The 14,366-nt window shown below is 35.3% G+C and overlaps 1 protein-coding gene across 1 annotated transcript in view; it reads left to right on the forward strand.

The window, feature by feature from the left end:
• The window catches only part of LOC121367979 (3-methyl-2-oxobutanoate dehydrogenase [lipoamide] kinase, mitochondrial-like), a 46,888-nt gene that overhangs the window by 4,595 nt on the left and 27,927 nt on the right, over positions 1 to 14,366 (forward strand). The window contains exon 2 of the mRNA XM_041492453.1: positions 1,575 to 1,643. Coding sequence (XP_041348387.1) covers positions 1,575 to 1,643 — 69 coding nt within the window. The remainder of the gene's footprint in view (positions 1 to 1,574; positions 1,644 to 14,366) is intronic.

A 14,366-nucleotide genomic window follows, 5' to 3' on the forward strand; every position in this document is an offset into this window, starting at 1 on the left:
ATATGTCTTGCTTGTTTTAGTTTAAATTTGCCAGGGTGTTGTTACACAAGTAAACGTTTTTCATTTCATTATATAATGTTTTTTACATTTCTACTCAATTTGCCAGTCAAACTTTTATCTACTGATAATGTGTGAGACCTTTATATATGTGGCAAAGTGAGTTATAGGACTGATGGCCATCAATGGACCTTTTTTCTTTTTTTTTACCTTACATCAAGGTCTATGTACTAAATTGCACCAAAGTGGAAGTGATAAACGCCGGGTCCTAAAAATACAAATGCCTCAAATAAGTACACCTGAATTTTAGTACAGACATTCTGAGGTCAAACCCACTGAAATGTTAGAAGCTTTAATTTGATTTTAAATAATTTGAACAAAAAAAGAAAGAACTTTTTCTTCTGAATATCCACAACTTTAAACAGCCGTTAGTAACATTACTGCACTAAAACACCTTGTACTCTGAACAGACAGAAAATGTGTCTGTCCATGTTGGTGAGATCTAAAGCCCAGGCATTACAGCTCTGGTGCTATCCTGGGAAAGTGCATAAATAAAGATCCCTTGCAGCTTTTCAGTATGATTAACCTTTGTGGCAGTAGCGGATGTCGTCTCTTTCAAACAAACATATTTTTTGTTTTCCCCCATTCATTGCGTAAATATTTCAAGGCTTTCTTCAGTTGTTGATCATTGAAAATATCTTTTGTGTGTGCTTTTATGGCATTTAATATTGACTTGTTTTATTTAACAAGTGTACAGATCTACAACATACACAGGGTGTTTGTTAGTTGGTTGCAGCTGATGATGTTTGTGTTTACAGTTACAAACCTCTCTGCATTCAGTAAATATAGCCACCTGCTTTTCTTAAACAACATCTAATTATCAAAAATGATGAACACCCTGATCAAATAATAAAATTTGTTTTGTTTAACAACACCAGTTACAGTGTCCGAGATTAATGGTATCCCGATATATCCCGGGGATACCAGAATTTAATTTTGGATACCAGACTTCAAGAACCCAGTATCCCACCGGGATACCATATAATACTAAATTCTCAGGTGGGATACCAGATTTTGAAATGTTAATATTCAACTGGGATACTGCCCTAAAATTTTAATCTCGAACACTGCGGTAGAACACATTGATTTATCAAACATTTGGTAATTTTAACACATATACATGTAGTCTTAGGGGAAACCCGCCACATTTTTCCATTAGTAGCAAGGTATCCTTTATATGCACCACCCTACAGACAGGATAGTACATACCATGGTCTTTGATCTACCAATCATGGTGCACTGACTGGAACGAGAAATAGCCCAATGTGTCCACCAACACTGTCACAGGGATCGATCCTAGTTCGACCACATATCAGGCGAGCACTTTGCCATTGGGCTATGTCCCGCCCATACCCTGATCAATTCGTGCTCGAGAAACTAAAGTTACATGCGTGTATTTGCTTGGCCTTGTATTGAAAATTGTGACAAGTATATGTATGTACACATGCATCTTATTTAGAAGCACTGTATTTTTATGTATGTGCCAAGTCTGATCTAGAAGAGTTGTTTTGTTTCAGCCATCTGTACGCCTTACCCCTGCTGCTATCTTGTATACTGGCAAGAGTGCGGACAACAGTCATATTCTTGTAAGTATAGCTATTTTCTCAGCAGAGCCTTTTCTTTGTAAATACATTTTTGTAAAATTTCCATAACTTGTATTTTGTTAATGAACTAATATTTCTCATGCCAGACAGTACTTTTGATAACATTTGTATATTAAACGACATGGTAATGTACTGTCATGTTTCTTGGAAATGGTGGGTGATCCTGTTGCTTCTGTTCTATTTGTAAACATTTTGATGACATATCAATGCAGACCTTGATGTGAAAAAAATTGAGAGTGTGATTAATTGCTCCCCTAACCCCTAAGCCATTTAAAATATACAGGATTCGTCACAAGTGTTTCTTAATGTGGAAAATATAAACCAAGTCTAATTGTTAATTAAGGTCTCGGACTTTCCACAAGTACTCGGGCATGGGTCGAAATGGAATGTCTTTCTTGTGTTACATGCTCTTAAGTGTGCGCCTAATGAGCCGTTGAGGTTTGCTAGTCTTCGTGCCTTGACGTGGAAGATTCTGTTTCTGGTTTCACTGGCGGCTTGTCGTCGGATCAGTGAGATACATGCTTTTTTGCAGGACTTGGTTGATTACAATTCGGACGGGTCTGTCCCTATCTTTGTTGCTAAAAACCAGTATCGGGGGGAAAAGTTTCCACCTACTGTCATTCACAGTTTATCTCGTACACTGTCATCTGACAACTCAGTGAGAGCATTGAAGTATTATTTGGAGCATACGAAAAACTGGCGGCAGGGTAAAAAAAGATTGTTTATTTCTTATACCATTAGGCCTGGTGATGTCACAAAAAATGCTTTGTCTCGATGGATAGCAGCTACCATCAAGCTAGCATATGAGATGGCAGATGATCATGTGTTATGGAATTTCTCTGTTAAACCACATGAGATCCGAGCCATTTCTGCTTCCCTGAATTTTCATGACTCTTTAGATATTATAACGGTCATGAATGCAGGGGTTTGGAAAGGACGGCACACTGTTGACTGTTTCTATTTCCGGGATGTGGCGGTTGGTCCTGACGGTACGCGTAGGATCCAGACAGTCATTGCGGCTCAACATGTCGTGTCTGTGCGCAGGGCAACGGAAAGGGGTCGACCTCTTTGTGGTCCGACTGCCATCGATTCACGCTTCGGACATGTTTAACACTCCACCCTTTTCTGAGGGATGGGGTTTTTGTAGTGTTGTCTACCATTTCCTACCTTTCATGGGGATGAGTTTTTCTTTTGGGAATCCCCTTTTTATTCCCAAAAGTTTTTTGACTCCTTGTTACCATATGTCGTGGTTCGTCCTATCTCCATGTCATTACTTCAAAGGAGCTTTTTGGGTATGGTTAAGTCCTCTATTTTCTTACCTCATCCCATTAATGTTGAATTCACATGCTCTAACGGTGTCATTGCTAGTCCGTTATAGCATATTTGTTGTGCTAGCACAGTAAGTTGAATAAGACTATTAGAAAATTTGTTTCTAATTTTCATTATTATTCATACTTACCTAGTGCTAGCACAACAAACTATACCTCCCACCCACCCCTATGAGGCTTTCCCTTGGTGGGTTTGGGTGGACTTTGAACCGAGAATGAAGTTACAGGTAGCCCGTGCAAGGATAGCATTGCGCATATCCGGCAAGGGAGAGAATTCTGCAGTGTGTAGGTATGACTCAGGTTGAATAGCATATTTGTTGTGCTAGCACTAGGTAAGTATGAATAATAATGAAAATTAGAAACAAATTTTCTAAATATACAACGAGTAAGTTTATGCAGTAACTGACTTATACCACACCTCTAACATTGCATGACGCAATAAGGAAGTTTGTGTCTGTGAGAGATGTTGTTTAAAAAGTTTGTGGTTATACAAATTTATTGCACACGTCAGTGGGAAAACTATAAAGCATGGTACAAATATATATTATAAAAAATCTAATCAAATTAAGAAATAAAAATTTATAAAACTGAACAAATGTCCATCAATGTTAAAAACATGTACCGTATATCTTCGCCTATAAGTCAAATTTTTTTCACCTTAAAATTATTTTATAACTTGGGGGGTCGACTTTTAAGAGGGTAAAAAAAATTCACCCAAAAATAGTACCGTTTTGGGGATTATTTTACAAGATTTATTATTGAAGTATGCCCTGTATATATACTCAAATATGTTAATTTGACACATTTATTTTTTATAACCTTTTTTGTTTTTGGCATCAGAACGGTTTTGGTTATGCAAAAAAGCGTGCGATCTCACTCGCATGCCAAGAGAACAGTCCACTTAGTTAAAATAACAGTCATCACTAATAGCAAAAATGTAAACAATACTAACTACCTGTTGCCCGAGTTTATTTTAAAATCTGGTCACTGGCATTAATGGTTGTTCAAACAATGTTTTGTCGGTGATTAACTTCATGAATATTACTGAGCTTTCCCTCAAATCAGCTTAAACTGATATCTGCAGTTCACTAGAGCAATAGGGACTTACATAAAAACCAGTGTACTTTCCAGAGTTATCCTCCTTACATGTATTAATATGGCGGCAAAACGTGATTAACTGGCCTCAGACCACAATTAATTTCGCTATATGTTTCTATATAGCCTTAGTGGCTATAACATTTTTATTAATATCAGCAGGCCCGTGAAGTTTTATATGTACCATTGCCTGCATGGGGGACACATACCCTGAAAAGGACAACCCCTGTTGTCCAGCTCTTTCTCCCAGCATATTGGTTTAAACAGACACACCCTCTAAACCAGGCCGGAGTACACCCATTTTACACAAAAAGCACTACTTTTGCATGGGCCGGAATTACCACAAACAAGTCTTCAATGTCAACAAGTTACACATGTTTACAAACTACATGCTATCCCCTGTCACTTCAGTCAAACAGTTGCCACTTCATAGCTGTCTGCCATGAAATAATCACAGTCAAACAGCAGACTACTTGCGCGGTGAAACTTCCGGATTTTGGACAACCAAATGGGAAGATAACTGTAATCTGAGGCCTATCAGTCCATTTTTTCCCCTAAAAACTGGCCCACACTAATGCATTCCAATGATATACATATTAAAGCAATGCTCAGTAAGTATCGGTATGTCACCTTTAAACTGAGAGTATACAGAGGCTGTGTTAAAACACCTACCACAGTGCCTTGCCATGGCCAATTTTAGCAATGGAAACTTGAGGGACACTAACTTCAAAATGTAATAACTTTATCAAATTTTGGAATTTCTTCATACAATGAGCAGCTATTTTTTCTTCTACATATGTTCTATCTGCACAGTGTTGTCTTGGAAAGATTTTGAAATATTTAAAGGAAAAAAAATCAATCATTAGATTTTACTTCATTTTTAATTAAATATTAAACTTAAATTTAAATTTTTGAAAAACAAAAAAATCTAAAACTGTAAAATTTTGCATTTTAGATATGATAAGTGGAGGCTTAGTAAAGATATGGTGACTGAATTCATGATACATTATTAGAAATGTGTCAGAGGGATGGTGCAAGTCACAAAATTGGGGCAATTTGCAACAAATGTTTACACACTAATTTCAGGGAAAATTAGACATGATAGGCCTCATATTCAATTTTGACCTGCTGTATTTACTTAATCTACTTCATTTACTGTATTAGACATGTAGCCACTTTGTAAAAGGCAAAACAGTCCATGTAAATGCATATTAATATGAATATGCCCTACAGATATTACTTAGGTATACACCATAATATTTTTTTTGTTGACGACAACTTTGAAAATGAAGATTTTGTTACAAAATGCTGATATAAATCCTACCAAGAGGTACTTGCACCATATTTTTCAGTTTCCAGTGATAACTGTTAACAAGTGTAGTCATGTGCCAGTGTCTGGGATACCTCAGTGTAGTATTTCTTGATTGGAAGGATGTTTGTAGTAATGACCACTGAATATGCATTATGGATTATTCTGCCATATGTATTACAAGCCAAATGTTAACCTTTTTGGCACATTTTCTGCAATAAACTTGACAAGTATACCAGCATCTGATTACTGAACACAATAAATAAATACATTCAGACAGCATAGAATATTAGCCTATTAGATTTTCTAAGGATAAAAGACCATTTTTGAAAAATGACTGAAGTGTGTAATTTACATAAATGTAGGTGAAATGTATTATTAGAGTACTTAATCTTGTTAAAAACTGTATACTATTTATTTAAAGTGTTTAATTACATTTAGTAGTGATATATTCACTATATTTAGATCTTCTGTCCAATTGCAATAATTGAGAAACTCATTAAAATTCAATATGTAAAAAAATTTAAAATCTCAATATTGACTAACAAAATCCAACTTTTGCTCTTTTTTACCAAATTATTAGCTCAAAACTGTTAAAAAATATTGCAACAACCTGTAGTAACATCAGAGGTCATTTTATGCTATTTTGGAGGATACTGAAATTTAAAAGTTGAAAATTTTAATTTTAATTTTTAATAAATTAAAAAAAAAAGTTTTTTAATTTAATAAAATATTTAGAAAATAAATAAATTAGTTTTCATATTCCTTGTGGTATGCACAATCAGTCTGTGTAATTTCACCTCTCTGGTCATAATACTTTCATCAGAATCAAGCATTTAACCGGTGTAATGTGTGAACTATATCAGGCCTCAGACCACAATTAATTTCGCTATATGTTTCTATATAGCCTTAGTGGCTATAACATTTTTATTAATATCAGCAGGCCCGTGAAGTTTTGTATGTACCTTTGCCTGCACGGGGGACACATACCCTGAAAAGGACAACCCTTGTTGTCCAGCTCTTTCTCCCAGCATATTGGTTTAAACAGACACACCCTCTAAACCAGGCCGGAGTACACCCATTTTACACAAAAAGCACTACTTTTGCATGGGCCGGAATTACCACAAACAAGTCTTCAATGTCAACAAGTTACACATGTTTACAAACTACATGCTATCCCCTGTCACTTCAATCAAACAGTTGCCACTTCATAGCTGTCTGCCATGAAATAATCACAGTCAAACAGCAGACTACTTGCGCGGTGAAACTTCCGGATTTTGGACAACCAAATGGGAAGATAACTGTAATCTGAGGCCAACTGATACTTTCAGTTTTATTGTAGTGATCTGTTGTCAGTGTTTATAAATAAAGTTGTTGTCTGTGCACAAAACGGTGCTGTACAGTGCACATACAGTAACAGCCAAACAGCTTTCACTATCTACTAAGGGAATATTTCGTTTTGATGCTATGTTACTTGTTTGCGATGTACAAAACGTGAAAACCGAAGTTTGTAAAATAATTTTCTTTTGTTCAAATATTGTACATTATTGTTCTCATGTGCTGAAAATAAGAAATACTTCAATATTTATAAGTTGTTTTTCATGGGTCGACTTATAAACGGGTCAATAAAAAAAACACGTTTTCAGGGCTTGAAATTAGGGACTCGACTTATAGCCGAGATCGACTTACAGGCGAAGATATACGGTACAAAATGTATGAATGTTTAGAGATATTGGATTCCACCTCATAATGTTACGATTCCACCTCAAATTCTGTGATTTCTGGAAAGACGGAATTCTGCTAAATTTACATCCTGATAATGATGAGCCGATAGTTCAAACTGACCAAAATACATACATGTACCATATTTTGTTTATTCTACAACTTACCCTTGATATCCATGTCATAAACCTATGTGATAATTTAGTGTATTAATTAACCCAGTTTATAATGGTATACAAATTTGCAGGTATATGCAAATTTGCAAGGTAATAATGTGTTGCTGCCAATAAGAGCTGTACACCTGAGTGTAACGTTTTCATGAGATTTAGTTAAAATGTGTCATGTCAAACTAATTTGTGCTAATCATGATGAACTTGTATTACCGATGGATGCTACTTCAGTACTGTGATTTAATAAATATCAAATGAAAATGTTATTTTAAAAGTGTTATCTATTGGAAAAATAGAATTAGCTACTCATGTTTGTAATATGTAAAATATCAACCTCAACAAATACCGATTAAATCCCAGGTCACACTGTTAAGGATCGTCTGGCCAGATCCATGACTGATGAAAACCTCACAGATGCACCACGGTTTAACTACGGTTTTCGACGGATAAACCAAGGATTATTAAGGATAGGGGTTAGTCGACAACAAGGAGCGCTACGGATCGGTACAGTTTAGTATGGACCACAATGGATTGTCACGAATGATGCCGGATCGTATCTGTGGCTAACCCGGTGTCCTGATCCTTGACAGTGTGACCGGGGCTTGAGGTGGGGATTACTATGATTAAGTACAGATAAGTACGGTTTACTACGGATTAGAATGGATTATGACGTTCTTCTACGTATTATTAAGAATGTACTACAGTTGTTCAATCCGTGATGAATTTTTGGACATGTTCAAAATTTTCACGGACATACAAGTACTACTACGATTGATCAGGATTTCATATGGATAGCTACGGACCATAACGGATTGTCACAAATGATGCCGAATCGTATCCGTGGCTAACCCAGCGTCCTGATCCTTGACAGTGTGACCGGGGCTTAACATAGACTCAGTTGATATTTTCCATATTAAAAAATACTTGTGACGAATTTATTAAATGTAATATTAATTAAAACAATTTTTTAATTGAAATAAAATATTATTTGATGATTTATAGCAAACAGTATCTTTTTTTATGGTTGGTCTGATTAAAAAAATAAATGATTCATTTAACAAAAACAACATATCCGGGTACATAAAAGTCAGATGTGACCTGACAAATGTATATAATATATGCAGGTATTGTACATAGCTGAGATCCAGATCAGGTGTTGTAGTAACTGGTAAACACATGTTGTAGCTGGCACATTACACAGTACATGAACTACATAGTTTCAAGTGGTCACTGTCATCACTGCACACAGGTTGTTCACCTTCTGAACTCTTCGGTTAATGTTATCAAATGTGTCATACTAGATCTACATGTACATTTATGCAGTGTATGTACACAATAACGGGGCTCACCCTGGAAGAAATTTTAGTTTAGCCAATTTTCATCAATGTAGAGTATTTCCTTGAAAATCATTAAAATGTGGATAATTTGAAAAATATTTTATTTGCCAAAGTCTAAATTTTGTAGTCATTTTGTATAAAAATTAGCAATTAGCTAATTTGGCAGCAATGTACAGGGTGAACCCTGAATAATAATATTTGTTTCACTGGATTTTTCCTCAGTTTTCTGGTCATAATATTATGTGCATTTTGAAAAAAGCTTTATATTAAAATGTTTGTATTAATGATTCAGAAAATGCAAGTGGCATATATTAATATTTGAAAAAAGTTAATCATGCTTAAGTTTTCTTAAATGTAGTACATGTACAATGACGTCTGAACCTAAGAATTGTTTGGAAAAAAGAGAAAAGTAATTGCATGGCTTAACTACCAGTATGAACTACCGGTAATTTCATACATGATAGCAGCTTTACTAGGATAACCAGAGTACCATTGATGAGTGCTACAGACAGTATCCATTGTAGATATATCCGGTCTGATCCATGAAACTGATGATCATTCAGACAAGTGCAACTAAATGCACATTGCATATTAATTGTTGGGTTCTGCATGAGATGCGGTATACGTGTACATACACTTTATAGTTATTGTATCAGACAATCAGGAGTTCCAAGCACCAACTGCCAGTGAAAGAATTCTGTATTTGTGTATCTTTCTTGGAGATTGCAGTTTACTAAAAAAAAATTACAGCTTTTATTTAATTAGGGTAATTAATATAAAACAAATTTCTCTGAAAATGCCGTTAATAATTGCACAAGACAGTCTGGTTTTACATAATTTATTTCTCATTCGACATTAAATTTAGGACATTATTTACATTAATATTACACAAACTGAACTCATGGGTTACCTGAAATGTACTCAAATTTAAGTATACATGTAACATACAATTGTTCTGGTACGGTTTTTGGTAACAGTCAGTTGTCCAATTATATTTCATAATGGTGGAAATTTAATTTGAAATGAAATACCAGTATTGATAAAGATTTTTATTTTCTTCTGATTACATGCATATAATATGAATAATTTTTATAATTAGTAACTAGTGAAACATACAAACAAATCTATGCTTGTTAGACAATTTTAGAACCAAATTGAAAAAGTTATTAAAATAAGAAAAACATTTGCATAAAATCAAAAGGGTTGGTTGCAGTAGTAAACTTAAGAGTTTCACATATCACTTTAGATACGAGTCAAATTCCTGAAGACTATTTACATACATATGTACTTCTTTCCATATATCATTATGTAGCAAATCCTACAGATGTTCTAAGACTCCGCATTTATTCATGAGAACTAACCAATCAATTCCAGCTGCCATGTGCAGACTTCACTTCCTGATAAATACCACGGAAGTAGAGTACTGTCATACCACAGGCCTTGAATTTGCAAATAAGAGGACACAGCCATTTGGCCCAGATTGGTGGGGTGGGGGGGGGGGGGGGGGGGGGTGGCATTAATAGCCACACATTCAAAATAAATAAATCAACATTTTAATTTTTTTTGTAATAAAAGGTAGCTTTATCAAGTGATGATGGCATCAGCGTTGATTGCAAAGACGTAGTTGATATTGAAATTGATACCGACAGCATCAACATCAGCAGTTGTCAGAATTAACTTTATTTCAACAGTGACAGAATCGGCAGCTGTGAAAAATATAACTTTCTTTTAACAGCAAATGATTTGACAGTTGTGGAATTTTTTTTTTTTTTAACAAGTTAAATTTGGTATTTATTGCATGCATGTTTTCTGGTTTGTTAATCTTCAAAATAATATCTGAACAAAAGAATGTGAGATAGGCGATTGACTTTGTTATCTGTTAAAATACTGGTATGTTAGAAATTTGTTGTATGAAACAAATATAAGCCTGCCTTGAATAGAGGCCGGGTCTCGGAGCATCGCGATTTTTTTTTTTATAGAAGCATAGTATTCTATTCAAGGATTTACGGTAATTTCCAGGGCATTGGAGCATATGTCTAGGGCATTGTGGCAATTTGCAGCATGGGCTCTATTAAATGTGAACCCCGCATACCATTCTGAGTTACTGTAAGTGCAATAAGATAAAAGTTTTTATAAAAATTTATTTCCTTAAATTTTTTGTTCAAAAATTAGATTGTTTATTTCATGTGGATTTGATTTTCTTTATTTGTTACCCTATTTAAAACAGAGCCCAAGGTGAATAGCATCTTGTGTCAGGTAACAGTTTAAAAAAAATCAGTTTGTATACTAGTATTTACATAATACATTGTACATTGTTCGAAATAAATGAATATCCTCAACTTTAAGGTGACCTTGATATTTATGCCCTTCAGTCCAGGGAGATTACCTTACAAGTCAAGGTACATCATAATCTAATACTTTTATTATTGTACTGTAGCAATAAAAGGAGGCCATGGCATTCATATGCTACTCGCTAAGTACAGGTATATAATTCTGCAAGTGTTGAATAGTGAAACATTGACTAATTACAAAATGGATGCACATTACTATAAGTTCTAATCACTATTATACCCAACAGGTTTTCGATTATTATATATTATTCATGAAAATCCATGGAATAAAAACCTGAAAACTGTTAGCATTGTGATAATCTGGTAGATCCCGTTTTAATATTAGTTGTTCTAATGTCAACATAGTCAGCACTACCGGTACTTTCTTAAAGTTACATTATCTGGTTACCATATTATAACATCATGTACAAATGTGAAATACAAGCTCAAATGCACTTTTAAAAAACTTGTGTGCGTTCGCTATGAACGGAGATTGTTAAACGTATACGCTTGATTCATCGGCTGTGCCGCCATAGCTCGGCAAAGCACAAACGACAGCCTGTTGTCAATTTCAGTTAACACATGCGTTTGCCGATTTCAAATTGTAGGGTTCGTCTCAAAAAATTAAAAGAGAAATCTTGCGCTGTAGTTAAAACCAGTTTGATCTTGACAACGTATTATCGACAGTCGTACCTTCCTATTTCAGAATTGATATTTTATAAAGTGTTAGTAGAACTTTCAAAGTTTAGTTTGTAACTAGTAACACATTAATCATGTATATATTTTTAAAATAAAATATACTAAAGTAGACAATGAACGTTTTCACTTCTTAATTTTACGTGTTAAAATTGACAAATTCAAATAAATATTATTTCGTTTGGAAAGGATAAAGTTAGGAGGGGGGTGTTTAACGACATCAAAGATAAAGCATTGATTTAATAATCATCCGACCCCATACAACCGTAAATAAAATGTGTTGAGTGCGTAGTTAAATAAAACATATCCTATCCTTCCTTCCATCTGCTGTTGGTAACATTTGGTAATTTTGACATATAATCTTAGAAAGGAATCAGGTGCATGTGCAGGGGGAGGGTATTGGAGGTCGAAACCCTTACTTGCCCAAGCTTAAAAAAAATTGAAATGTATTTTTTCGGGGAGCATGCATGACCCCATATAGACTTCACTCAACACAGTCTATAACCCCAACCCTGCTGAAATCCCTGCACACGCGCCTTGGAAACCCACTACATTTTTTTTTTTTAGCAAGGGATCGTTTATATGTACCATCCCACAGACAGGATATCACATACCATGGTCTTTTATATACCCGCCGATGGGGTTTGATCCTAGACTGACCACGCATTTCTAAAAAACACCTGTTTAGGTCTAAGTAATGAATAAAAATAACATTGAAAAATGTTACGTAAATCGAACACAGTACCCTCTTCCCCTAGAGCGTTACGTAATTAGTAACACACCTGTACATGTAAAGCGTATGCCAACAGCTGCCCACTGTCAAAATTTTCGAGGCAAATCCCCCACCCACCAACCCCTGGAAAGGCGTTGTACCATACCTCTATGGATATAAATATGTTTTGGAGATATGAGACGACCCCTCAATCAAGACAGTTAAATTTGTTCAAAAATTGCGAAATCTCACGTGATCTCTTGTTGGGGAATTCTATACTTGTGATAAGCCAATGAAAACCGAGATCGGTACGAGCCCGTGAAAAGTGTCCCACTTTCAAAATACTGGCTTTCTTTTTGACCTGGATAAGCCAGCGTAGTGAAACCAATGCGGAGTGCGGCGTCATTTATGCACCAAACATAATTGGATTTTCTGTTCTATATGCTTAAATAATAAAAATATTCTGCATGATGCCACTTTAATCTGAATAGTGTTTTAAGATGGAAAGCAAAATCTGCTGATGAAACTTTTTATCAAAAAGCATACTGTGTATTTTGAGTGGCAGTTGTTCATTGCTCCTTGTTAATTGCAAGCCTTAGTTTGGTATATCAAAATGGGAACTGTTTTTTCATGCCCATATCCCGAAGGTTCAGGCACACCTACCCCAGACTCAGTATACCAAAGGCTTTTCTGTGTGGGTAGGTGCATAGATAAAAGATCCCTTGAAACTAATGGAATAATGTAGCTGGTTTCTCCTAAGACTACGGGTCAAAAGTGATCAAACGTTTGACATCCAATAGCCGATGATTAATAAATCAGTGTGCTCTAGCGGTGTAATTAAACAAAACAAACCAGTGTGTCCACGTCTCCTTTATTTCAAATAATCTCCTTTATTTCATGATTCTGCTAGATTTCCTCTATTTCCTCCTCTTTTTTTTGACAAATTTTTATTGGCTTATTTCCTCACAATTGAGTGTATAATTGTATTCAAGTGACTTTTATACTTACAAACTGAGCTCTTCTGCATTAAAAACTGGTTTATACTGGTGTATTGTCTATTTTCCCATTCATGTCAAAATGTATAACTCTCCATCTATGGTGTAACAAGATAGGTCTCCACCACCCCACAGCCGCAAATAAAGCCTATGGCTTAATCTCCTTTATTTTCATTTCAAATCTCTGGACACACTGCAAACATTGCTGTATGCTGGCATTATTTGAGATTACTGCATTCTTGATCTTTGATTCTGAAAAAGCTGTGCAGTGGCCTAGTAGTACTGGTGTTATGTGATTCTTGATCTGTGATCCTCACCATGCTGTATGTGCCACAATATTATTTCAGTGTCTTGTAAACAAAAAAAATATATATATTTCTTAGTTTGCCTTAACCTTTTAAACTGTTTTAGTGTGGTATCAGGTATCAGAAAGTTGAGGAACACTGCTGTAATGATATGTAGTACAGTGGCACTGAATTGATAATTTACAGGCACATCTGGTGTGTTGTTTTTCTCAGCCTATTCTTAAACTGGAGATAGGGTGTAACAGTTATCCAATTTGCTAAGGATGTCATGGTAACAGTGGTTACCTCAATCTTTTCTTATTTATTTTGGGAAATCCTTTTGTCTATATTTCCATCACTGGCATATTCAGTTTCACCACTGAATGTCAAAGAAATAATGTTGATATGCTACATACATATGTACTTAGCAGAGTTTGACATCTGTTTTGTTGTGTAACTTTTTCTGAAATTTGCACTAACATCAGAATCCGGGTCGTTTCGCCCTTATTCCTATTCGCCCCCGAGTCGTTTCGCCCTTATTCCCGTTCGCCCCGAGTCATTTCGCCCTTAGAATGAGTCGTTTCGTCCTCCATTATGAGTCGTTTCGCCCCTATGTATTGGGGTGGTCCGAAACAAAATGTGGACAACTACAACAAATTTATTTTTCGTTAGATTTTACCCACATTTTGTCCAGACAGAAATCTTGAAAAAAACAATGGCATGGATT

This window comes from Gigantopelta aegis, chromosome 3 (assembly GCF_016097555.1).
Source record: "Gigantopelta aegis isolate Gae_Host chromosome 3, Gae_host_genome, whole genome shotgun sequence".
NCBI classification, from domain to species: Eukaryota; Metazoa; Mollusca; class Gastropoda; order Neomphalida; family Peltospiridae; genus Gigantopelta; species Gigantopelta aegis.